This window comes from Dromaius novaehollandiae, chromosome 15 (genome assembly GCF_036370855.1).
Source record: "Dromaius novaehollandiae isolate bDroNov1 chromosome 15, bDroNov1.hap1, whole genome shotgun sequence".
In the NCBI taxonomy this organism is placed as follows: Eukaryota; Metazoa; Chordata; class Aves; order Casuariiformes; family Dromaiidae; genus Dromaius; species Dromaius novaehollandiae.
This window is the reverse complement of record NC_088112.1, coordinates 4,467,115-4,493,223: the sequence shown is the minus strand read 5'-3', so window position 1 is coordinate 4,493,223 and position 26,109 is coordinate 4,467,115. Positions and strand designations below refer to the sequence as shown.

General features: G+C 44.9%; 1 protein-coding gene and 1 long non-coding RNA gene across 6 annotated transcripts in view; one reads left to right on the top strand and one right to left on the bottom strand.

Moving 5' to 3' along the window:
• GABRP (gamma-aminobutyric acid type A receptor subunit pi) overlaps positions 1–23,040 on the top strand; it is a 31,105-nt gene extending 8,065 nt beyond the window's left edge. For 3 of the 5 annotated variants that reach the window (XM_026098468.2, XM_026098466.2, XM_026098467.2), the window contains exons 2-10: positions 4,146–4,226; positions 5,615–5,727; positions 10,268–10,335; positions 12,453–12,670; positions 13,590–13,672; positions 16,124–16,261; positions 17,559–17,711; positions 18,323–18,516; positions 19,787–23,040. In XM_026098468.2, coding sequence (XP_025954253.1) covers positions 4,171–4,226; positions 5,615–5,727; positions 10,268–10,335; positions 12,453–12,670; positions 13,590–13,672; positions 16,124–16,261; positions 17,559–17,711; positions 18,323–18,516; positions 19,787–20,101 — 1,338 coding nt within the window. In that variant the 5' untranslated portion in view covers positions 4,146–4,170 and the 3' untranslated portion in view covers positions 20,102–23,040. Of the gene's footprint in view, positions 1–3,758; positions 3,964–4,145; positions 4,227–5,614; positions 5,728–10,248; positions 10,336–12,452; positions 12,671–13,589; positions 13,673–16,123; positions 16,262–17,558; positions 17,712–18,322; positions 18,517–19,786 lie in introns of those variants that run through there. The other 2 variants (XM_026098469.2, XM_026098470.2) reach the window with 2 other exon arrangements.
• Positions 23,041–23,767: 727 nt separating this feature from the next.
• Positions 23,768–24,422, bottom strand: LOC135330011 (uncharacterized). The gene is made up of 2 exons (XR_010391716.1): positions 24,374–24,422; positions 23,768–24,058 (listed from the first exon to the last, which is right to left on the bottom strand). It is a non-coding gene; the product is annotated as an uncharacterized LOC135330011 (long non-coding RNA).
• Between the last annotated feature and the right edge of the window lie 1,687 nt (positions 24,423–26,109).

Genomic DNA, 26,109 nt, shown 5'->3' with positions numbered 1-26,109 from the left:
TCTTGAGCTGGGGCAGCTCCTGATGGTGCTGTGCTGATATGGTCTCCCGGAGGGTTACCCTCTCGTGCGCGGCCGTGGGGAGGCTCTGGCTCTGCCCACCGCAGGGTCTCCGGCAAGCTGGTCCTGTTGGCTAGGGATAACTTTTGCTATCCTTGCACAAGGTGAACCCAACGCTTGAGGTGAAGATCAGCTCCCTCAGGTGACACTGCCAGATCTTGTCCCGGGAATGAAAGCACCTGAGAAACCAGTGAAACTGGTTGCCCTAAAATGCCAACACAGTATCTTCCTCGTGTTTGGCTTGCGAAGGGGGATTTCTCTTTGGGTGTAAGTGAAATAAGATGGAGCAGATCGTGCCCAAGTTCATAAGGAAAGTCTTTGCTTTGTGTTATAAATAGGGGCAATGCTTAAATGGGCAAATTGAAATAGAAACAGGTTACATTTAGTGTTTATTTTGTTTTCTATATCCTTCTCTAGCCAAGTTGTTTTTTCTTACATATGGGTGCATGGGTGGAATATTTTGCAGTCATAGCTATTTGGTGCTGGTAAAATTTGACCCTGTGAGTTATTACCTGAACCTTAGTAAACTTGCCATATGGGTTTTGGGTTTCTGGGCAGTTTTTTTAGACCCACACAAAAGTGCTCCCATTGCCAGGCATTAGGATGCTATCGGCCTCTAGAAAATCAGAGAATATGCTGATTTTCTTGCCCAGGCAGTGATTTGGATGTTAAGTGGGAGGTAACGCAGGACTGCAGTGGTTTGGGCTGGCTTCCCTCCGTGTTAATTACTGCTCGACACGAAGGAGCCTGCCACCATTAGCTACGCTTCCATTAGTGTCGAGGAGCCTGGATACCGTTTCAGACCCTGTAGGGTGAGAGGGTACATTTTTTATATCACCTCTCACCCTCTTCCCTATAAACTGAATTTTTGCAACTGCCAACAATTTTCCTCCTTTTGTGTTTTCACTCTTCCCACCCTCTCAAAGAGGAATATAGCAGGATTAAGGCAGTGTGGACTGAGCTGTAGTAGAGATGCATACTGCTGTTGTGTGCTGTTGTTGGCTGGTGTAAATAAGCATTATTTCATTAACTTCTCTGGAAGCAAACACAGGCCTAATCACTTAGATTCTGGTTGGATCTGTTTTTCTGCAATACTTCCATCTTTGTATAATTTTCACAGTCAATAGGAAGAACATGGAGCTGAATGAGTGAGCTATTAAATTCTCACAGTTTTCATTATCTATGAGTCTGCACAATGAATGATTTTCACATATCTTTAGAGCTGGAAGTTCTCTCTATCAGTTGCATCAGCATTGCATTTATGACTTCTGTGGTTCTAGTATTGCCTCTCTTGTGCTTTCACTGACCATAGAAGAAAAAGTCCCAATTAAACGGTGCCTAAGGTTTTTTTTTTTTTTCTGTTAGAGTCGACGAAAATCATTTACTGAAAAAAGAAATGTGAATACACATTCCTACAATCATATCTTCCCACCACATTGTACTAATGAGGTTCATAATCTCTGATCAAGGCTCCTGGACTGTAAAAGCAGGATGGCAATGGCATTGAGTGGCATACTGGAATTCCTGGGCTCTGACGAGAATCATAGCCCAACAGCTTTGGTGCTCCTCTGTCTTGACGTAGTTCAATAAATAGTAAGGAAATGCCTTGTTATATTCAGTTCTGAGCACCGGTGTCACCCTTCTGGTGCCCATAAGTAAATTGGTATGCGAAGTTTCTAGCTGTCTTAGGTACTTACAGATCATCCTTTCACTGCCTCTCAGTCCTTGATGTATTCATCTTCACAGCAGTCCTCTGAAGGAGGAAAATAAGATTTTCCTTGTTTGGCAGAGGATCAACAGAGGCACAGAGAAATTGAGACTGTGTAGTTCAATGCCGTTGGTCGCGGTAGGAGCTGTAAATTTATCCAAGTTGGTTTGTTTCCATCTGTCTTTGCTAGACACTGCTAGCACACGTTTCCGGGCACATTTCACTTTGGTTAACTGCAGACATAACAGGGTCCCAAGAAGGCTTTTTACCTCATAAGATGTTTCCATCCATTATTCAGTTATCAGAATAAATAGAATTTGGCTTGCTGTCTTCAAAATAAGGTCTTTGTAACTAAGATCAGAGAGGATAAAATTGTTAGAACCTTGTTTTGACACACCAAAATGCTAGCACTCCGTGCTCCCCACCACGGCTCCCGAGCAAAATTGATGCATATGAATTTTCTACCTTATTTTTTGCTGTGGACAGTAAAATAAGAACTGGTTTATCCAGGGACCTGAAGAAGCCAAATGTAATGTCATTCCGGTAGTAACCTTTGGCCTTTGTAGGCCTTTGATTATGCCACCCTGAGCTGACACTGGCTGTTTTGGGCCACAGCGCCTGTTCGTGCTCCAGAAAATGAGGGTGCTGATTCGGTGAGTTTTATCTGAAGGTAACATCTCTCAAACCATGAGAAAAGAACATCCTAACAGTAATGCAGACTTGTAAAGGTTTTGTAAGGTGAAATTCATTAATTCTTGTACTTTTAACCAAATGCTACTTTGTGGAATTATCCCACCTTCCTAGGAATTCTTCTTTAAAATGGACTGATCTCTCTTCTTTCTCGCTGAAATTGTAGTCTAACGTTGCTGTGAGCAGGTAAATGATTTCCCGCTCTAATCCTCTATGATCACGTTTTAGTGAGGAGCACTTAGTAAAGTCTGGAAACATCTGAACCCTGTGTTCATGGAAGGGTGCTGGAAATGCAAAGCTTTGTTAGGAATTCAGACTTAGGAAAGATATTAGTGTGTATTTTATTTTGAAAAACATTCTGTCTTTCTCCAGTGGGATTCTCATTACACAGCTCTGCTTTTTTGGTACTCGAATGTTCAGTTATTTTTACTGGCTCTGTATCAGCAAAGACCTTTTTCTAGCCTTAAGGGCTGATGTCCTATTGCACCCCACCAGAGCCGTATGACTAGCTGAGAAGATAGTGTATCCTCTGGGCTGTGGTGACCACAGGAGGGATCCATACCAAGTGGAAGACTTGTGATATTTAGGCTACTATGGAACAGCCAGTGATCTTGCTTTCACCAGTGACTGAAGATTTGCGTGGTTATTCCCAAATTATAACAATATAATAAAGAAAAAAGCTTGTATCCATCCAAGAATGGTGTTGCCTTGCCAATACCTGTCTGAAAGCTCTGACATACATGGAGGTATACTTTAAATAGTCCAGTAGAGTAGGTAGGACAGTGCTGTGTTTCCAGCTCAAGCTAATGACGGCTGAGTAACGAGGTCACCTTGGCTTCTGCAGTGCCATTTTTCTGACCGGCCCATTCCTGCAGTGGCTCCCTGGCAGAACATGTTAGGTGTGTGGCCATGACCATCCATACGCTTACAGAAAGGTGTTTAATTGATCCACCATTACATGCAAGGAACATGATTTCAGTGCTGGGGTTAGAGCACTGTTACAGCCGATCATCATGTCACCCACTTTGAGGCAAACCCAGAGCTGTGGACGCCTCAGGCCAAAAGCCAAGATTCAGTTCCACTCCCAGAAAAGTCAACGAAACCCATTTAAAGCAGCATGATTTCATCCTGTACCAAATGCCGAGTGACTTGCCAACGTTACTATTAATAGCACAGGTTTCTCCCAGGTACGAGCTAACAGAGCGTGGAGTTACAGCAGGTCTGTGTAGCTCTTTAGTGGATCCCAGGGCTGAAAGATGCCGAACCTGTCTTCTGTGGGAAGGGTCTCACGTGACTCTGGTGTCCAATTACCTTTAACAACTGTCTGAACATTTTTCTGCTTAATAAATCCGTTCCCCATGGTGTCATTCTCAGCATCAGGTAACCGCCATGCCATGCTGAAAGAAGAGAAGCCCTACCCGAAATAAAGTAGTAGCTAAGATCTGCTGATGCCTTGAAGGACCTTAGGAACCAAATTGTCACTAGTCTTCTGTGTGGAAAGTGTTAAGGTATCACAGTGCTGAAAAATGACATAAGCTAGAAAGAAAAGGCAGCAGTTACTATGTGTTGGGAGTGTTAAACATCACACAACATGTGGTTGGGCCTCTGCACGATTTCTTCTCCCTGTCCCCTTCCCTAAAAATATTTTTTCTTAAACCACATAGTTTTACTTTTCTTTTCTGTCTTACAGAAGAGCAGTGAAATAATCTCCAGAGATGTTCTGCAGATCTTTTTGCTTCTTCAGTCTGTGCCTTTTCCTTCCAACTGAAAGGTAAGGTTTGTTTTGTTTTATGGGTGAACGTCTGAGCTATGTTTTGTACAAAGTATGGAGGCCAAAAGGAAATCATGCTTCCAGCTTTGCAGCCCTTCCAAAGCAAGCTGGGTGCAGTAAGGGATGAGACAAGGACAAGAGCAACCTGCCTGGCTCCCCAGAGCATGACGTGTGCGTTGGTGGTGCAACCCCTTACCTCCATGCGGGACCTGGCGAGCCTGCAGTTTTCACTGGAAAATCCAAACCCTCGTGACTCTCAGCATCCTTGTGCTTTGTCTGTGGTGGAGTCCTGATGACTCCCAAGGGGGTTATGTTTCTGCTGAGCTCTCATGGGCTCATTTTGCTGGAAGGTTCTTCCTGGTGGAAAACCTGCAGCGAAGCTCCAGGGTCTGTTAACCTGGCTTTAAAGAGAATAGGAGAAAAAACTTCACTAGAGCTTTGAGTAACTAAATTGCTGAGCTGCTTACTACACTCTCCAGCTGTCCTGAGACTCTGGGAGAGGCAAAGGCACTGCCTTCCACCTCCTTCATCCCTTCGCAGAGCAATAACAAACTCTAATGATCCACTTGTTTACATTTTCATCAAGTGACTACGTGACGACATAGGAAATAGCACCGTGAAACTTATGGTTTTATGGTCCCCCAAGCTATCTCTCTAGCTGTCTGTTTATCTGATGGTACAGATCCAAGAGCCTCGCAATGCCAGATATTAGCTTTATTGCCTAGCCGTAAAATACTAATTTGGACATTGCAATAGTAGAGTGGTATCAAACCTGCTGTATGGATGGCAGGTAGGTACAGGCCGGGTCGCAAAGCTTTGTGGCTGGCTGTGAAGTGCTAATGGCTCTGCCTTTCCCATCCAGGGACCTTGGAGGTCTTACCCCGACACTGGCTGTGGGGATGCTGTCTGACACTAACAAATGAGGAGAGAAGCTCGTTTAGGGGATTATTGCTCTGGGAGGAGGAGGAGCTCTTAGTAAGATCTGCCTCAGGTTATCATAAGCTTGATGGAAAAAAGAAATGCATTTTCCTTATACAGATTGTATGAGGGGAGTCAGAAGGGGGAGACTGCAGGCTATTAAGACTTGTAGACCTTGCCCGAATTTGTCTGGGACATTTTAAGAATGTTCTTAAGTCATTGTGTTGCAAACCTGTGGGTGATGGTTGAGGTCCTTTGCTGTTTTCACACCTCTTCACAATGCCGATTAGTCAGCCAAGTTAAGCGATAGGAGTGAGTGCTAGCAATTTCAGCAATCTATTTATTTTTAATAAGAGTTTGGTACAGTTTTTTTGCTTGTCCAGGCATGCGCTGGAAGCATGGCTGCGGTTGCCCACCAGCTGTGCCCAGCGTGCCCGGCCACATGTGACAGCTCGTGTTTGTTCTCCTAGGAGGGCCTCCCTGGCTCACCTGCCCGATGTGCGCAGCAGCGCTGCGACATCCCTCCCTGGATTTGAGAACCTCACCATGGGATACAACAAATACCTCCGGCCCTACTTTGGCGGTATGTCAGCTACATGCATTTGACTGTGTGATGAAAGGTCTGGGAGGCTCGTGTGGCTAGTAGCCAAAGTCTGCTCTCGTTTCTGTGCATCCGGTGTTTTCTTGCACAGTTGTGCATGCGCATGCAAGGCATTAGAGCACGTCCATATGTGAAGCTAAGAACAGGGAGTTTATGGAAGTTCAACATGTCCATGAAAGATCTAGCAGAGCAGCTGGACCTAAACTCTGCTCTATTTGTGTGCGCTTCTGTTTAGAGTCTGACCCTTGTGGTGGTCTTGTTTATTTTTGTTCATTTATTTCTATTTAGTAGATTGTGGCCATTCTCCTTGTCTGGTTGAACAGTTTGATCCCAGTGTCAGGGATCTTATTTCCACTACAGGGGGCTGCAGCTTAGTTTTTAGACAGTCTGTTTTTAGATTTTGCTCGGCACACTTGGTGAGGTGCAGAGGGTGAACTCATAGAGCAACTGGCTGCATCCAGAGCTCTCCCGAGACCTGGCTTGCGAGTCCACGTTGGTTTGAGGACCAAGGCTGTCTGGAAATCCTACCTGCCGTGTGGCAGACAGCAACAGTCACCTTCTAAGGAAGATCAAAAATGCTCATGTCGCAGGGGAATCGTGAATAGTCGCTAGCTCGATGTCAAGCATGGGATGCATGAAGGTGGCCTGGGCCATTCAGGCCCAGGTGGAGAGGCTCTGGAAGATGCTCTAAACCTAAGACTCTGCCCCAGGATACAACCTCGGCTACCCCAGGCATTCTTGCAGATAAATCATGTGGACAATCAGCAAATTTAGTCATGAAGCTGCCCTTAAAATATAGTGTTACAAGCAGGGCAAGCTCAAAACCAAGAATTATTGCTATGAAAAACACTGACTTTTGGCACATGCTTTCATTCAGCACTGGGACACAAACTAAACCTGCTTTAATCCTCTGTGATGCTTCAGGAAGAGAGCATCCTGACAGATAGTTATTTAGGAACTCACCTAGGTCTACTGTCAGGTGTCTCCCACTTTCCATGCGAGTGTTGTAAGCACTTGGAAGAATGGGTTTCTCAGAATTACATTCAACACCTGAAAAATATTGATGAAAGTTTCAATAAAAGCAATATTACGAAAATTTTGATAAATTTTGCTTTTCTGCCAGAACTCATAACTGAAACAATGCTTGGTAGAAAAATTCTTCATCAGTTCTAGCTGGGACTTGCATGTTTCCTACTCTAGTTCCTGCAGACTGGCCTTGTACTTCTGTGACTTGTTAGCCTCTTCCTCTTTTTTTCACTGTGGTGATAAATTTCTGGGACAATAAGGAATTTAACATATTGTTATGCCCAGCATGTCTGATCTCATGAAGGAATATAAAGGCTTCACTGAAACCTGTCACAGAAATTAGCAGATGCTTCTGAATTATGCAATAGAGATTTAAATGCATCTACACCAGCCTATGCCTAGCATAGCCATAAATGTTAAAAAAAAAAAAAAAAAAAAAAAATCAGGCCTCAGGTTTGACCTCCTCCAGAAGCCTAAGTCCTCAAAGATCTACCCACTGGTCACTGATTTTGGTGGGTTTCAAGTGTCTAAATATGTGGGAGGACCTTGAAAATAAGACGTAAGGACCCAAATGAGAATTACTTAACTTTTGCAAATGAATATATTTTGGGTTTTGGAACAGTTTTTTAAAAAAAAGAAAGAAAGAAGTAATCTAGAAGAAGCTTTACCAATTGGATTCCTCTGAACTTTCCTAAATGCTTTTTAAAGACCTTGAGAAGAAGTTTCAGCAAGCCTCATGAGGAGAGGCATTACTGTGCTGATCACTTAGGCAGAGTGGGCCAAGTCTTGGAAGGCGCCAAGGCCTGGCAAGTCCTACTAACACAGAAGGATTTGTGTGCATCAGCGCAACAGTCCCCATGGTCCAGGGGGCAGACTCCATTTTTTGGGCCCCAAATTTATACTGAAGCCATCTGGAGTTCAATCTATTTGGGTCTTTCTGCTTTTATAATAATTACACATGTCTTTCAAAGATATTTATTACTATCTTGCTGGACATGGTGAACTTTCTCTAGCTACCAGCAGTGACATTTCCTGGGAAGGAGCTGCCCTCTTGTGGTAAATTTTAAGAGTTAATGCTTGAAAAAAGCAGACCACTAAGATTTAGAATGTTTAAAAAAAAAAAAAAAAAAAAAAAAAAAAAAAAGCAAAGGCTGTTGCATTTCTGTTTTGCAAGCTGTTTTCACTACTGATAATCTTTACTGCATATCTGTCTTTTTGACTTAGAGGCTCCCTATGTCTCTTAATTTAATTGGAGAAGGTCATCTAAGACTCTTCAGTTACACTGGGGAGCAGTGTCACCAGTTGTGCATTGACTGCTGTCACCTAGAAGCACAGAAACTTGTATCTAGGACAGATCATATTCAGCTGATGGTAACAGAGGTCGGAAGTGACCTGAGGAGGTCCCTCCTGCTCAAAGCAGGGTCAGCTGTGAGATCAGACCAGGCTGCTCAGGGCTTTCTCCAGTCAAGTCTTGGAAAACTCCAAAAATGGAGACTAAACAACCTCTCTGGGCAACCTGCTCCACTGTTGGACTGTCCTCCTGAGGAAAAGGGCTTTCCTTTTCCTTATATCCACTTGGAATATCTCATTTCAACTTATCCCTGTTGTCTCATTCTTCTGCCATGCACTGCCTGGCTCTGTCATCTTGATGACCTCACCTGTGGCAGAGGCAGGCTGCTGCTGGGTCCCTCCTGGGGCCATCTCTGCTCCAGGCCCAACAAGCCTGGCTCCCTGAGCCTCTTCTCAGGGCAAGTGCTCCAGCCCCAACCATCCTGGTGGCCCTCTTCTGGTTTTGCTCAGGTTTATCTATGTCTTTCCTGTATCAGATGTCTCAAAGCTGGACAGAGGAGCTCAACATGGTCTAACAAGCACTGAGCAGAGGGGCACGATTGCTTCCTCCAGTCCCATGGCTGTGGTCCTCTTCATCCAGCCCATGCTGCTGGCCTCCTTAGCTGCCAGGGCACGCTCCTGGCTCATCTTCAGCTTGCTGCCTGCCATGACCCCCAGGGCCTTTTCAGCAGAGCTGCTCCACAGGCTGTAGTGTTACAATCTTCCCTTTCACTGTATAATTGCATGTGATTTACCATGAGGCCTACAGAAATGATAGTCCTCTTCCCACATCCATCCTTGGGACTACTCCCGCCACTGCTGAAGTGGCGGCTGCAGATGGTACCTCCAAGCTTGATGACAGTCGGCACCCACGTTCCACATACAGGACCAAGGCACAGTGACCCAGAGGTCGGCTGTCTTGGAGCCCAGACCACCATGTAGCCAATGAGACCATGAGATGGGGCTTCTAATGTGCCTGAACAAAGGTGTCTTGGTGTCTCTCCTTCCATCCCCTGAGAGCACCAGAGTCTCTGATTCACACTGGAAAGGCTGACCAGGACCTACCATGGGGGAGGGAGAGGAGCAGAGGTGATCGCCTGCAGGAACAAGCACCTGCACAACATAATGTCTGCTGCCAAACTGCAGTTCACTGGCACAGTGTGCTCACTTGCTTGAGTTTTCTTCCTCTTCCATTTAGCAAGCTCTCAGGTTGGGCTGTGGGAGAGGTCTGTGCCGTGGGAAGCATTCAGGCCATCTGTCCAGCAACAGCAGGGAAGGTTTCTAACGCATGGCTTTTTGAATGGCTAAAATGTTCATTTCTTGGCGAGAAATGTTGCTCCCTGGAGAAGCAGTTTCACTGATAGGGCTCTCAAGGGGGGACACACTTGGCACTCCTGTAAAGCCATGGGCCGTGGGGGTTTCTGCAGGTGTTCTCCCAAAGACTTTAGGTACCAAATCCCACTTTCTCAGATTAATTGGCAGGCTGAAAAGTACAGGAGAGCCTTTCTGTAGCCCCTTAGCAGCTACTACTTCAGTCTACAAAAGAGAGAAGCCCAGGCAGCAGCAAGGATGAGGGCTGTAGGTAGCTAGAGAGGCCACCAGGCAGGACCCTGGGTCTATTTCTGCCTCTATCCCCATGCATGGTCTCAGGAATCACCAAATTTCTCTGCCTCTTACTTTTCCTCCCTGAGAACCAGGGATGCAGATTGGTACCTGCTGGTGGAGAGTGCTCTGAGAGCTATGCATGAGAAATACTTGCACAAACTAAACGTTCTTGCCGTTGTATGGATATTGTAGACTGGGTAAAAAGGGATAAACTGGCCCTTGTTTCCTCTGGGCAAATGCCACTGAAATGCTGCTTGTCTACACTGCTGATCCTCATAGGTAGTGGTAATGAATATTTGTTCTCTGCTACCACCACCAAATAAAGAAGTTTAGCCCCCCAACAACAGAGCAAGTGAGAACTTTGTTTTGTGTTATGAAGCCACCTGTGAGTCTAGCTCCCTGACATGTAGTCTAGCCCTTTGCACTGCTAAAGTTTTAGAGATGGCATAACTGAGTATGGGCAGGCTGGGAGCTGTGACCATGCTATGCAGGATCCTCAGTGCTTACAGTGCTCCTTTTTCTCTTTTCTTCTCTCCACTTAAGCTTTTCTTTCCCTCCTCAGGAGAACCTGTTCGAATTGCAATGAGTCTGGACATCGCAAGTATTTCTAGTATATCTGAGAGTGACATGGTAAGTGGCTTCATTTTCATTTTAGAAGAGAAGAGAATAGGATCTGCCTGAGAGACTTGTCATATGTTCGTGTGTGTCAAGCACAAAAACTACCAACTCAGCTACAGTCTTCCGGTGGGGTCACAGCCAAGCCACTTTGCTTTCCTGTGGCTGCTGACCACTTCCAGGAGAACAGGGCTTATTTATAGTTGCAGACTACTCAGGTGCCATGGTAACATGGGCTTGTAAGTAGAGATGGCTCCAAAGGTCCTACTGGTCAAAAAAACCTCAGCATCTCCTGCAAATCGGGCCCTTTTGAAATGGAAGAGCTCCAAGTCATTCTTCACTCAGTGACCTTGGATACAATTTTTTGTGGTGGTGTTCCCTCCCCCTTCCCTTTTTGCCATGTAGTAACTGCTGGCTCTGACTGACTGAAGACACTGCCTATGTTTCTTCTCAGGCAGAGCCTCAGAGAGGAGAAATGTGGCTTTGCACTGAGAAGGATACTTGGGAGTCATCTCAAAGAGGGGAAAAAAATTTTTTTTTTTTTTTTTTTTGAGTATAGAGAGAAAATTTTCCCACCTCTGATGAGCTTGGTTCCTTCCACCTCTGATACCAGCTGGATTTCAAGGAGTTCATTGCTGAAAATTCCTGTTTCAGGTTGACCAAAACTCTGGGCAACTTGAGTCAAATTCAGCAAGCAGTTTCAGTCAAAGAAAGAGTAGGGAAATAGGAACAATTTTTAACACTTTGCTTCAGTACTTTCAAGGTTTTTTTTTTTTTTTTTTTAACCCCACAGACAAATTAAACAAGTCCATCAAATAGAATATGGTAACACTGATAAAGCTTTTTGTTCTGGGGAAGGGGCAGATTGACCCCTGAACCAGCAATCGCTTATTCACACTGCTTTTGCTACAGGACCTTCTAAAATAGCTCCATGTTCTGGCAGGATTCACCTAAATGCCTCCGGTATCGCAGAGAGCATTGCAGAGGCTTACTATGTACCCCCAAAAATGTTTGAAATCTACCAGAGTTTTTCACTTTTTCCACTATTATTATTCACTGTATTGAAAGCAGTAAGGTTGCATCATTTCAGTCACTTTTTTTCCCTCAGTCACAGTTTGAGAGTAAAATCTTAAAAGTTAAGAAACCATGATGCTATTATCGGATATTTACTTAGCAACTTTTCTGTTAAAGCATTTTACAAATTGTAGATTGAGTGAAGTAGAGCTGTTTCATCCACCACTGGCAGGCAGCCATATCTGGGGTAAAACATGAGCAGCTTAATGCTGTTCTGCAATCGCCAGTGTTAGTCTGTCCCTGATAGAGATGTTTCAAAAATAAAAGGCATTACTGCTGCATTTAATCCTTCTGTAACAAAGAAAGCCAAGTAGTACAGCAGCATCCTGCGTCTGTCCATAAGGTATATGGGATTTTGAAGACATCTTTAGAGCTGAGCATTGCTTAGTGTTTTATGATGGGGCAATATGGAAACACTTCAGTCACTGTAGATAGTTTATTGGCAGGCTAAATTCAAGCTAAGTTCATTCTAGTGTCCTTGTATTAAAACCTCCTATTACAGAAAATGCTGCAAGTTGTTGGGTTTTGTATGTTTTTTTGTTTGGTTTTTGTTGCTTCTTTGGTGAAATAGTAAATGGGTCACATTTACTTACCTTTCTTTCTCCACAGCGCAGGTGTCTCTTTCATGATCGTGTATATGGTACATGGAAAATTTTCCAACTCTAGAAGATAACTGATTTTTAATGTCAGTGACTTGCTGACTGGTCTTGAGCATGTGCTCCCAATCTGTTTTCTTACCTGCAAAATGGACAGAAAAAATACCAATTACAATACTTTCTCATGTCAGCTTTAAACTTAAGTGTTATGAATATACTCTGTAGTCCTCAGACAAAATATCTTAGAGTATAAATAAGTGAGAAACATCCTTTAATATAGTAAATATAGCTGTAGTGAAAATCTATTGACTTTACTGCATGCACTTGAGGTCTTTCTGACGGGCTATTTAAATCCAATGTGTTAAATATGTTTTGCCTCTTGTGGCACATGGTATACTCAAGGCTAATGCCAATGCAGGTCTTCTGGATATGCATCTTCACAGGTTTCCCTCTCTCCCCCAGGATTACACAGCCACCATCTATCTGCGGCAGCGCTGGACCGACCCCCGGTTGGTCTTTCATGGCAACAAGAGCTTCACGCTGGATGCTCGCCTGGTGGAATTGCTCTGGGTGCCCGACACGTACATCGTGGAGTCCAAAAGGTCCTTTCTGCATGACGTGACCGTGGGGAACCGCCTCATCAGGCTGTTCTCTAATGGCACCATCCTGTATGCCTTAAGGTAACTCCACCTCTGGGCTCTGCTGCTGATGATGGTGCAGAAAACCACTGATGATTTCCAGAATTATGCTGGACTAGAGTGGATATAAAGTGTCATGGGTAATGAGTTTCGGGTCAACCAGGCAGCTTTGGCAGTGCTCTTCTGATCCATTACCCACAGTCCTGGGCGCTTAGAAACCCCAGTTAAGAATCCAGATTCCCCATCATGGTACATGCTGGACAAGCTATGTATGTGGGACAGGACAGTGCCTGCTCAGAAAGCTTCCAAGCTTTGGTGCTGCAGGGGACAAGACGGGTAGAGTCAGATGGATTGGGGGAGGAAGGGAGGGAGGACGTCATAACAGTAACAGCTTAACAGATGGTGGGCAGCTATTTGCTTATCCAGGGCCACAGTGCCATGATTTCTGCTCTTTAGCAAAAGACCTATTTTGTAAATGTGACTGCCAAAATGTGCGCTGTGATTGTGTTAGCAAGTCTGGGGACACTACCTCTTCCCCACTCAGAGTAACTGTGTGTGTCCTAGTTACCTCAAGTGCAAAGTAAGGTTGCTATAAGCTACCTCATTTATTCTCCAAGTTGGAGCAGGCTGCAGTATGTGTGTGGACAGTTACTCTGCCCCAGTGGACAAGTGGTAATTGCTTAAGAGTTGTAAACTCTAGCAGTTGAAAACACATGAATCTACCTTAAATCTCCCAGCACATTCCCAGCAATTCCTCCTCAGGTTACCTTTTCATCAGTGTGGCTGCAGAGAGTGTATTCTCCTAAAAAGGGGTGTCTTATTAGATTAGTCCATTTATTTCATAAGTCAAAATGATCTGAATGACAGAGCAGAATGCTTGTGGTTTAGTTTGCTATGAAAAATAGAGATACTCCATGACATGGTTTTATTGCAGCCTTTGAAGTTCTTTGTCCTCATACAGAATTACTACTACTGTTGCTTGTAACATGGACCTGTCAAAGTATCCCATGGACACACAAACGTGCAGACTGCAGCTAGAAAGCTGTAAGTATAATATTCTAGGGAAACCTGACTTTTCTTGAAATTTGTTTATTCTTATGTAAATGTCTGTCTGGAACATTTGGATTGACCACAGGGGCCTCTGAAATAGGCTTTTGTTCCTGCAAATACTAATTTCCAAAAGAAAACAATTTTCCCTCATCATGCTTCAAACGCTTATGTTCTAATCCATGGCTTAGAGGATTCTTGCCACTGTGCAATTTATATAGAAGTAGAATGGTAATAAATCATATCTTTACTGAGGAGTGGGTAGATAGTTCGGTCTTGCACGTAAAGGATTAAATAATAGCTGCTGTTTTTCCAAGTTTTGCAACTTGGAAATCCTTTTGCACATACCACTTCATCAAAACCAGCCCATGGGATCAGTGCACAGGGTGCAGTACCGTAGGGAACAACTTCTCACATTTTTACATACATAACACCTGTCACACCTACAGTATTCAGGCACTGGCTGTACAAGTATGAGCAAGACAGCGTGAAGGGTTATTCTTACTAGAAGAGGAATTGAATATGCCTGAAACCGGTGAACTGAAACTAAGGCCGAACCTAGCTTTGTGGTATAAGCTTTTCTATGAGGGCCCTGATAGCAGGTGATTGGATACTCATCAACAGAAATTCATGAGGAGCCTTAGCCTTGGAAATCTCAAGAAAAGGAATAGTGAGTCCTGCTCTTAATTCAAGTAAAAGTTCAACCATGGCAAAACTTGCTAAGAAGTGATAACAGGTAGATGCAAAGACTCCAGGAAAATGCAGGAAACCAAAGGGATTCTACACAGGAGCTCAGCAAGAACACTGCTGTTGGTCTTGTGAGCTTATCTGTGAAGCTCCAAAATGAGGAACCAACCATCTCCCATTTCATGGAAACATCTAAAAGTCAATTTTAAAATGACTAGATTTTAACTTCTGAGGTTGCAGCATGAAGCACCTATGGAGGCACATACTACTTGCACATTAAAATCATATTAGTTCACTTTGATTAACTTTACTACAAAGAAGAGCTCCTGAAATAGTAATGATTGGCCTCTTCTGCTAAAGTATAGCTTGTGCTGGCCTGTTTTAAAAGTGATTGGATCCTACATCATGCTCAGTTGCTGCATAATTCCAATGAAATTGCATGCACATTGCTCACTGGAGATTTCATTAGGATAAGTGCCCAGAAATAATACTATTTAAATATATGCCAGATGAGTTAACAACAATCTATCATTTATTATAAACGTTTCCTGAGTAACCACAATTTATAACACTGTCTAGAAACTTTGAAAAGTTACTTGCTTCAGACTCTACACAGGCATTCAGACCCTGGACATCTAATTTAGGAGTTCATCAAACTCAAGCTCTAGTAATTTGTGTCTAATAAGAAAACACAATTAGATCAAGATAGAGCAACTGTGTCCAGTGCCTTCTACCAGGATGAATAGGTTATTATCAGTGTAAGAGTGTCCCTACTCATTTTCTCAAAGAAAGGCACTTAATAAAAGAATCAAATTAGTGAGATTGATGGGCTGGTTTCATAAATTAAGTGAAACTTTGGATGTGAATGGCTCACTGGTGACTGAATACAAGCTTTAGGGCATCCTTCAGTCTAACCTGAGGTAATGCTATGTCATCATTTGCATTCCTGGAGGCAGTTACTCAGCCACCAGGAATGGGACTTACTGATGCTGCTGGAATTCTTCATCTCATCTGTCCCAATGTTTTGGGGCAGCAGTTCAATGCTATCTAAGCATGCGTGGCATGTTATTTGTCCTCAGTGACTAAAGCCTTCAGGAACAGGAGGAATGATCTGTGGAGAAAGCTGCTTTTAGGACAAGTACTCTGGGCTATCCACGTACATGCAGAATAGCCTGGTTCATACCTGCAGAGTACCCTCAGTGTCAAGCTCTCGCCCAGCTGAACACAAAAACCTCTTTTCTGATATTTTAGAACATTTGCACAGGTGGTCCAGTGAAATGTGCTGCTTCTCCATGGTAAGGGACTAACAGGGATCTGGATTCTTCTTTTTAACCACTGTTCTTCCTGCTCTCCCTCTTATGGTTGAAGAAACTATGCTCTAGGATTGCTCGTTTCCGTAGTTTTCTTGTCCTACCACATGTAAGCAAACTGGGGATGAAACGAATATTATCTTTGAAGGTGTTCAAATATTTTAAAATTGAAATGACCAATCTAAATAATTGGAACAGATTCTCAGCAGCGTTGCATGTTGTGTACTGTTCACAGAGGTGCGTGTTTCTATTCAAATGTGAACCACCAGACTGAAAATACAGACATGGAAGAATAGCCAGCTTCCACCAACAGCCCGAACTAGTAAAAGGGGCTTTGTCGAGCCTACAATGACTGTATCGCATTCCTGTGTCCATCCAGAAGGACGGGCAGGGCAGCAGCTGGGCATTTACTGGGCCACCAGAGTAACACGGTTCGTTGTGTTCTCCCTAGGGGGATATGATGAAAATGATGTAATGTTCACGTGGCTGAGAGGAAACGACTCCGTCCACGGCATAGAGAAGTTGCGCCTCTCCCAGTACACGGTGGAGCGTTACTACACCCTCGTCTCCAAGTCGCAGCAGGAAACAGGTGAAGCAGTGATAGAGAATCGCGAGAAAGCGCTCTGAAGCGTCCCCCTTCCCTTCCACGGGCTGCACCTTTAGACTCAAGAACCCCTGAAGTCTTTAGCAAATCTTAATCTTAGGAAAAGAGATAGCAAGAAGATGGTGAAACCCAGTCAGTTGTAATCAAGATATTACGGAAGATGGAAATTTGGGGGGAGATGCATTTTTAACATGCTACATTCACTTGGTGCTTTTTGTTCTGTTTTGTTTTTTTAATTCTCCACTACTTTCCTTCTCCACACATACCCGAATAAACCCCCTCCCTTCCTCCCAGGCCTGCAGACTATAAGCACTGCAGGGAGCCAACCCAGCCACGCTTACAATAGCTGGGAGCAAAACTAACTTTTTAAAGATGCTTTTGTTTCTAAATGACAGCTCTACCACGTTTTGATGGAATAAGATCCCTTTGTACATCAGAATACAATGTCTTTTTCATCATCAGTGTAAAAATTCTTCTGTCCTATCACAGACACCATATAAGGGGACAAAACTTCCTTAGAATGACCAGGTTTTAAAAATAAACAACATTTTGTTGTTTATTGTAGTATACATAGCACAAGAACAACATGGGTTTTGTTTTTACATTTCAAAGGGAACTATTGTTTGAACACCACAAGTGTCTCCTGAAAATGCTTGCAAATAAGCCCCACAACTCCTATGTCAGTATTATGACAAACTGATTTAAAAGATGGATTAATCTGACTTAATGTTTATAAGCACAGAGACCCAGTTAGGAAAGATCACAAATTACTAATGAAGACATTGGGTCTAAATCCCTGTGATGGTGAGATAGCAGGATGCTTTGGGATATGAGCCAGAGCCCAATGAAATCACGAGAAAATGTTTTGTTTCTGTCTCAGCCGTCAGATAAGACTGAACTTGGCAATGCCCCTTCAAAGTGCTGCTTGGAAAAAATATGCTGTGCTGAATATCTGAGAACAGATGAAGGCATCAGTCCTTCTGCACTGTGAGCTAAGACCCTGGAATAATATATTCCCACTGTGGAGTAAGTTCAGGAGCCTCTTGAAAGCCACAGATTGTTATAGATATCCTCTGTCTAATTAAATCTCCTTGCCTACCAGTGCTGTGCATATCTGATCTCTCATCTAGGATATGTTAGATAAGTAAGACTGCTCAGGCAAGAAGTCAAGCTTGTATATGTAATGTATCAGTGAAGCTTTGTTGATGTACATCAGCTGGAAGGTTTGGTTTTAGGGTGTCTGAATTTCAGTTAGAGGGTGCTTTCTTCCTTTCATGAATAGGCAGTTACCCACGACTGATACTGCAGTTTGAGCTGAGAAGGAATGTCCTTTACTTCATTTTGGAGACCTATGTTCCCTCCACTCTGCTCGTTATGTTGTCCTGGGTTTCTTTTTGGATCACGCTGGATTCAGTCCCTGCAAGAACTTGTATTGGTGAGTTATTGCCTACAAAGGGAGCAGATTTAAGAAGGCAGGGGAGCCTCTGATGGTTGGGTAAATGGTAGTTGTTTTCAGCGCTCTGCTCTATAATGATGTATAAAATGGTCTGCTCGCAGTCTGCTTTTACTTGAAGCAAAGAGCTGGATTAGAAGTGCAAAGAGTGGAGGAGATGCTGTGGTTGGCATGTCTCCCCGCCTGCAGAGCTGTGTATGGTCAAGGCTCCTGGCAGATTCATGGCAGAGGACAGAGCACCCATTCTCTATAACAAATTTGGGGAGGGTTGGGCTTCTTTACTGGAGGCAAGAAAAATAATAAAGCCCTGTGTCTATTCGAGCCAGGCTGCCAAAGGAGGGGAAGGCTTGTGCCAAGGCCCTCGCTTCCTACAGTCCGGTGTCTCTGGGGCTGTTCTTCTCAGTAGTCTCTCATCGGTGCCAACAGGGTAGCTAGTGTTACAAGTGCGTTCAGTTGATGGATGGTTTGGATTTGGTAGAAGGCGTTGTGCTCTTCTTGGCTAGCAATAAAGGGTGGCACCATGTGCAAAAGGATAGACCAAGCCTTTTCCAAAGTGTCCACAAGTGAAAGACTCTCCTTTTCTGCTTTTCAAGGAGTAACGACGGTGCTTTCCATGACAACTCTGATGATCGGCTCACGAAGTTCGCTTTCAAAAACCAACTGTTTTATTAAGGCCATTGACGTTTATCTCGGCATCTGCTTCAGCTTCATCTTCGGTGCCCTTGTGGAATATGCAGTGGCTCACTACAGCTCATCACAAAAATGTGCAGCTAAAACACCTCAAGAGGTAAGGCCTGGTCTACCTTAATAAGCATAGTCAGCTTGGATCAACAACAATTAGTATTCCATTAGGTGAACAAAATGGCCTTCCTATTATGGGTACAGTAACAGCTGCTCTTCCTAATTGTCCATTAATCTAAAGTTTTGTGTGTAACAAACATAGTATTGTCAGTCTTGAATAATGCTAGACCTCTGGGTCTCTGACACTAGCCAAAGGAGTAACAGCCTTAAAGGTTAGTTATGCCATCTTCAAGACCACATTGAGGAAGGGACTTTAGTTGACCACTAGAATAGGGTCTGTAGCCCCGAGCTGAGCTCCTGGCTGATGGGTGAGAGCATGAAGCACCTCAGAACATGAATTTACAACAGGTCACATGTCCTGTGGGAGCAGCCTCAGCCACCCCATCAGTGAACATGCAGGGGAACACAGGAATGACTCTCCAAGCTCTGGGCTACAGGAAAGGAAACCTTTGCTCCATGTGGGGTTTCAAGTAGTTAGGCCGTTCGTTCATTCTTTCCCAAAACAAGGTGTTGGCAGCTGTTCCTCTCAAAATGCAGCCAAAGGGAGAGCCAGTATAAGACACCTCTTTCTTTTATGCAATAGATCTGTGATTAGGACACTTAACTGGAAGGTAATTTCCTCTGTGAGAGGAAGGCTGAACCCTTATTTCTCCCTTCCCAGAAGACAGTGCCAATGGCCAGTTTGTGTGGTGTTCTCAGGGGGCTGTTACAGAGGGTGAATTGTTGAAACTACTCTCCTTTAGTGGGAGCAAGTAAATATTCAAGCAGGCCTATAGCCCAGTGGTCACAGAGGGTCCAAAACCTGTCAGAGAGGGAAGAGGTGTTTCCCACATCATCTGTGAGTTCCCAAGACATTAAGTTACTGTGCAGAAGGTCCCCCTGTGCTAATGTTTCAGAGTGGTGATCTGCTACACATGCTCTGAGCACAGCTCTAAGAGCAGGTTTGTCTGACCAGTGAAAAGGGAGAATATCTTGTAGGAGATGGATGTTGGGTTGCTCAGTGACAAGAGTGAGACTTGCTCAAAGGACTTCAGATTCCACTAGAAATACAGTGGAAATGTAGGCCTATCTGGGACTTCAGGCACTTCTAGAAATAGGGAGCAGTTGAAAATTAGGTTTAAATACTGAAGTTTTCAATGGACAAGGATGAAGCTGTGTGCTTGTATCCTTATCCTTACGGTCTCTCTGTGGAGTAAGCCCTTTTCCTCTATGGGAGGAGCCAACCCCCAAACTAACTGTATACTGTTGTTTCCTAGGGGTCTGCAAATGAACTTACTAAAGAAATGGAAGAAGTCAGCATCACCGACATCCTCAACAGCTCCATCGCCAGCTATAAACGGAAAATCAGCTTTACAAGCATTGAGATTTCCAGTGATAATGTCAACTGCAGTGACCTGACCATGAAAACGCATGAGAAAATCAAATTTGTTTTGAGAAACAAAATGCACAGGATTATCAGTTATTTCACTATTCAGAACCCCAGCAATGTAGACCACTACTCTAAATTGCTTTTCCCTTTGCTCTTCATGTTGGTCAATGTGTTTTACTGGGCTTATTACCTATATTTTTAGAAGTGGGGTCACTTGTTTCTCCCACTTCTGTGGAACAACTGGGCATCTAGGTATCTAACCTCAGCGAATCCAACATGAACCAAATGCTCTGTTGTGTTTCCTGGGATGTGGAGCAGAAGACCGTGAGTATGTGAGATGCAAAACCCTGGTGTTTCAGCAGCAGTGACATTGACCCTGGGCTCTTGCCTGCCTAGCTGAGTCGCTGTGCTGGGGGCCCATGCTCATACCTGCCTTCCATTCCAGCGTCCAGCCTCTCATCTGCACTGGAGATGGGTGTGTAGGACTGCATGTGGCAGGCTACAGAGCATTGGGGCTAGCAAAGTTATCCCAGTTACCTGAAACAGGTTGCAACCTAGTTTAGATCCCCACAAGGATGTAGGATTATCAATGTTATTCTGTGTTTGCAAGAGATAACAGTGATGGAGGGACTGTGCAGTCTTGATAGCTCTTCTATTCAAGTAGCTGAGCCCAGAGGCAGCAGGACATGGTGTGTAGAGAGGAACGCCTCCCCTGCATGATGATGCTTCCCTGTCCTGTGGTAGTGCAGGGCCAGAACAGAGATTTTGGGGGTGCTGGGATCAGCACAGTCATATGCCTCCCTGGAGCGAGCGGCAGGCTCGCTGGGGTAGTCCTTGCTCGCTGAAGGATCCAGCTCTGACACAAAGACAGAGGGCTCTTCATAGCCATTTGCAGAGCTATATTTTTTCAGCTATTTCGGAACGGGAAATATGGGCAGCAGAACAGTCTTGTAACCCTGCTCTTGTACTCGTCCTGTTGTGCTGGCTACTGTTGTGCTGCAGTTGAGTAGATTCAGCCACCTTTCGTGTTTTCCTGCCAAATAGATCACCTTTCATGCTGGAAAGCATCTCCTTCTGCTCTCACTGCTCTGGGCAATTCATGTTTCTTGCCAGCCATATGGAAGAGCGGCCGATTTGTCCTCTCCGCCCTTCCGTGGCCATGCAGCTGCAGAGCATCAGCAGTACTGCTGGGTGCGGACCAAGGTATGATGATCCAAATCAGACTTTTGCTCTAGCCGCATGGCATAGCTGATTTATTAAGTACCTGCCCCAGATTCCTGCTCAGAAAATTGCACTCCTGGGATTGCATGTTCTAGTTTTCTGGCAAACCTGGTTCTTCATCTGTACGTGCTGCATTCAACATGCAGGTGGGTGATAATTAGTGCATGCCAAAAACACTTACGGGCACAGCGCACGTGTCTCAGTGAAGTGCGGAAGACTTTGAGTGGTAAAGATGCCATGGGTTTGGAAAGGAGTGATTTTAGATTCCAGCCCTTTTGTGAATTATATGTTTCTAATTCTTCCAGTGAAAAAGGGAAAGGCAAAAACCTGAGATGCAAGGGGTTAATCTGGCTTGAAGTAGACAGTTTGTCTTCTTTACACAGTACCTAAATACAGAGCTGTGTATTAAAATATTATACCACAAGGTCACTCCAACTATTGACCATGCCTTCTTCTTGAGCAAGATTTGCTTCGCATGCTCTGCTTGGAAAAGAAGGCCTATTTTCAAGGTAGTTCAGTATGTAAACCAGACATGCTACTGCTTTGAATCAGACCTTTGCAGGCCTGGCCTCGAAGTGCGTTCTGTTCCCATCTCAGGAACACCTCGAGAAGACCCCTTTGTGATAGTGCTTTTGTGTTCACACTGAAAGCAAAATCATACTCCTAAAAATACTGAGTATGCTTTTAAGGTAGCTAAGCATTTCTAATGCTCTGGATTTAAGTTTTGGTTGGAAGTTTTTTGTTGTTGTTGTATTAAAAAAAAAAAGGTTTAAGTATAACGCTCATCTTTCTTGTGCTAAATTGTTAAGATTCTGCCTAGATCTAATAACCCCATCTCTGAGCTGTGTCTAAGCAAAGGGAACTTCAGCTTTAGCTGAACCGCGTCCTGTCAATTCAGCCACCATCGTCTGTGTTCAGAACAGGTCTATGCTGTGTGGGAAGCGAGCGGGGTCCTGGAGCAAAAAAATAGCGCGTGGTTCTCTGGCTTGACTGCCACCCTGCCGCGGGTCCCCATCGCTGCCGTGGGCTGGCAACCCCTTTCGCAGGGCAGCAAAGGCATCCCACTGGTGGGGCTCAGACATGCCGGCCTCACCTGCAGCTCCTCTCACCTCTTCCTCACTCCGCTTTTATTTAAGGTTAAAGCGGTGTTACATGTCTGCGGAAATGCGTTTTCTAAGTGGGGCCTGGGAACTGCCAGTCTGCTTTGCTTAGTCTGCAATCAGCAGGACTGACTGCTTCGGTCTGGAAACGAGTTAAATGCATGGCGTGCACCCTCCAAACGCGGAACGCTTGGGAACCCAACGCCATTTGGTACTATGTATCTTTAGGCTACTGGAAAAGTCTTCATTTCCTGATTTTAAAATGAACTTTTTATGGCAGACTTTTTTTTCCCCCCTCCCTTTTGGGCTACACAACTTTCATAACTTTGCTGAGGCATAATCCTGCAGCTCTCGTGTAGGCAAAACTGGATTTGGCAGCAGTGGCTGCCGTTCAGCAGGAGTTTTGGCTGAGCAAGGTCTCTCAGCGTGTATTTTATATTATGCAGTCATGCACACGGCGTTTGCTTAGCATAGGAGTCTCTGGCCGGGGTTTGCTGTAGAAAGTGGGCAGAGCACATGAAACTATGGATTTTTTTTTTTTTAACTTTAATAACTTTTTATCGAACCACTTTGCCACACTATATTGTGAAGGATCTAAGCCACATATTCATAAATCATAGATTTTTATAAAGAGCAGCACCAGAAGACAAAGGGGAACAGACTGACAATGGCAAGTGAATAAACACAAATTCCAATAATGAAATGTTGGCTTGTATATACTGGCATTTAAACTCCGTTCCATAAAATGTAATAAAGTGAATGTTTGTGGTATGAATACAAGCCCCCCCAGAGAGATCCTCTATTAAAAAAAAAGCCTCTTTCTGTGTCAGTTTTTTTTTTTTAAATCCAAGTAAAATGCCCTTGTGTGTTCTACCCCATCCGTCAAATATTAATGTTAACAAAAGGAATTTTTTTGTAGGCTATAGTGGAAGGGGTATGGGCTGCCAGTATCAAGGCTTGCTTTTATTATGTGCAGCTTTTGTTATAACTTTTCTGCTTTGCAGTTGCTCCTGACTTGTTTGAAGAAACCCCCTGTCCACTGAAATGGTCTTTGCTGACCCCACTTGGTGAACAAGACCTTGTCCTGAAAGGTTTCAGCTCCATCTATTCCTGTTTGTTGCTGATTTTGGTAACTGCAAGGAGGATGGGAGGGAGAGAAAACAGTGGGGTTTTTAGATACCTTACGGGGGAATATTATTAAAAAGCTGTCTGGCTGGCTAGAGAAACACTTAACTTCAAAACCCCTTAAAATCTGGAGAGTGTGGAATCCTGCTTCATTTGCTCCCCCATCCCATTTTCCATTTCAGTGAATGGCCTTCACCGCTTCCTAAATCCCATGCCTCCCGTGTGCCTGTCTCCCCATGCGGTCCTGCTGTGACACGTGATGTGGGGTCCTGAGGCCCTTTCAGTGCTCCTCAGCAAGGACCAGGTCTGGAGAGCAGGAGGCAAAGTGCCCTGGGCTTTGTCCTGCTGCAGGTACCTCAGGCAGGTCAGAAGCACTGAAACCGAGCTTCACAGGTCCGAGCTTCCTGATGGCCATGGAACAGTCCTGCAGCATCCCTGGCGTTGCTCCGGGTCCACCATGAGGCTTGGCAGGTGGCGGTGAGAGGTTCATGAGCCCCTGGGTCCTCAGTGCAGTCCCGCTGACGCCGTATGCTGTCCTGAGCGTCTGCCGTCCCACGCAGGGGTTCTCCGACGTGATCTAGAAGTGCTGCTGCGTTGCAGAGGCCTCGTATCCGGCTGGGAGTGCAGAGCAGCTTCCTTGTTGCTTGTGCAAGAAGACAAGCCCTGATTCCTTTGACGGACACCAGCTGAAAACCAGCTTTTTCTGCCTAGAACTGGTGCATAACACGAGAGCAAAGCCCCAGGTAAGGCCTGCAGCCAAGGAAGGGCTGAAGGTCCAGCCTCGCGCACGCCCTGTGTCGCGGCCCGAAGGGAGTCGTTCAGGACGACCTCCCTCCCCTTGGGGCCAAACGACTGAGTTCGTGATGCCCTTGGACTGAATTAAGGTGAAACGACACCAGCCAACCAGTTTTAAGATTTATTAAGGCAAAATGGAATCAACTAACTAGACATGTCCCATGTCACATGTTTAGGAAAAAGAGAGGAAAAGGGGAAGACAGAGAGAGAGAGAGAAAGATCGATATCACCACCCATGGATCCAGCAGCGCCCCGTTGGTCCTCTTCTCTTGGGAGTCTCGGTGGCCGGGGGGAGGGGGGGCAGCAGCGGGAAGCTCCCGTCTGGTTCCGCTGACTCCGCTCGAGTTCCTCAGTCGTCACAAGCAAGGCCCCCCCCGCTAGTCACACAGTCTGCAGTTTTTATAGGTTCTTGCCCCACCTCCGGGAGGTGCTTCCTCGCTTCCCATGCAGATTAACTGTCATGCGCAGTCCGCCCTCTCGGAACCTTCCAGAAACGGGCTGGGGCATCTGGGGGTCTCCTGCTCATGCGCAGATGGCAAGTGAGTACGTGCGGTTCGTGCCCTAGAGGCGACCTTCTGCCCTTTTCGCGCCCTTTTTCCCCTGTGCAGGTGCACGAGGTTGTTTACCTCGCGGACGGCTCCCGGGGGCGTTGGCGCGGCACTGCCCCACGCGCCTTGGCAGCAGCAGCAGCAGCAATGTCGAGACAAAACCGCATGTAGAGAACCGGTCCTCTACACACTGCCACGATACGGAGGCGTTGGGTTGAGGGGACCTGAGCTGGGAGCTGCTTCCCATCTCACTGACCACATCTGCTCCATGGACCTGAGGGAGCTTAGCATCATGGATCTGGACAAACCACGGGACCGAGTCACCCCAGCATTGCTCCTGACTGATCCCCACAGGGCTGGTTTGTTTTGGCAGAATGGGAATGTATGGAGGAAGGGAATGACGACTACTTTTTTGAGAGAATTCTTCTGCTTTGCAGCGAAGTTCTGATCTGCTGTAACATTTCCTTACACCACATCTCTATTAAAGCCCTAACTTCTAGAATCTTTTTCCTTTTCCTTTCATGCCTGCTCTGTTCCTTTCTTCCTCTCCTTTCCTTCTTTCCTCTCTCCTTCTTTCTCCTCTTCTCTTTTTTTTTTTATAGTGGTAAAGTGATAACAGTGGTACATTGAGTAGCTTTCAAGGTAGTCCTGCAACCTGGTGATGCTTGCATCACATGCAGTGCACAGGAATATAAAACCTCATAGTGTGCGACGTAGACTAATCCCAGCTAGTACAGGTACCAACAGTGGTCCAGCCGCAGTAGCAGAAAGCATTTTGGAGACTCATTTATCCATTTTAAAATACAAAGCAGCTGCACTGTAGAGGGCTGTGCTGCCACAGCAGCCTCCCGTCTGAAGTTGGAGGAGTCACAGTTTTTACTTTCAGGAGGACAAAGGATTCAGCTCAGGAATCCTATTGTCTCAGGGCATGTGGTTTACGTTATCATTGCCAAAAGGTATTTGTATAGGCGAACGCTACCATCTGCTGCAAGGAATACTCTGCATTTTTAAAAGGTTAATTCCATCTCAAACATATTCATTGTGCTGGTAGCAGAAATCACTCTTATTTGCTTACTGTGTTTATTATCACAGTGTACAGACAGCTAGAGAGCCATGTCTTCACAAAGAAAGACTCTTTAGCGGTGGCAGTTGGCCCAGGTTTTCTCCAAACTTTCTCACTGAAATAACTTTTCTATTCATTGATGGAGAAAAGCTGTTCTAAATTATGATCTGTTGCTATACTTGGGATCAGACAATGGGCTTACTGTTAATCTGAGGTGAGTGTTAAGTCTGTAAAGAATAATTTGATGCATTTTATTTCTTTCTCCCTCCCCTTTTGAGATCTGTGCAGTTTTCCTGAAAGTTCTTGTGGTTCGAGACTCATTTTAATTGCGTCGTCTTTGCTAGCAATTCACCAAGGG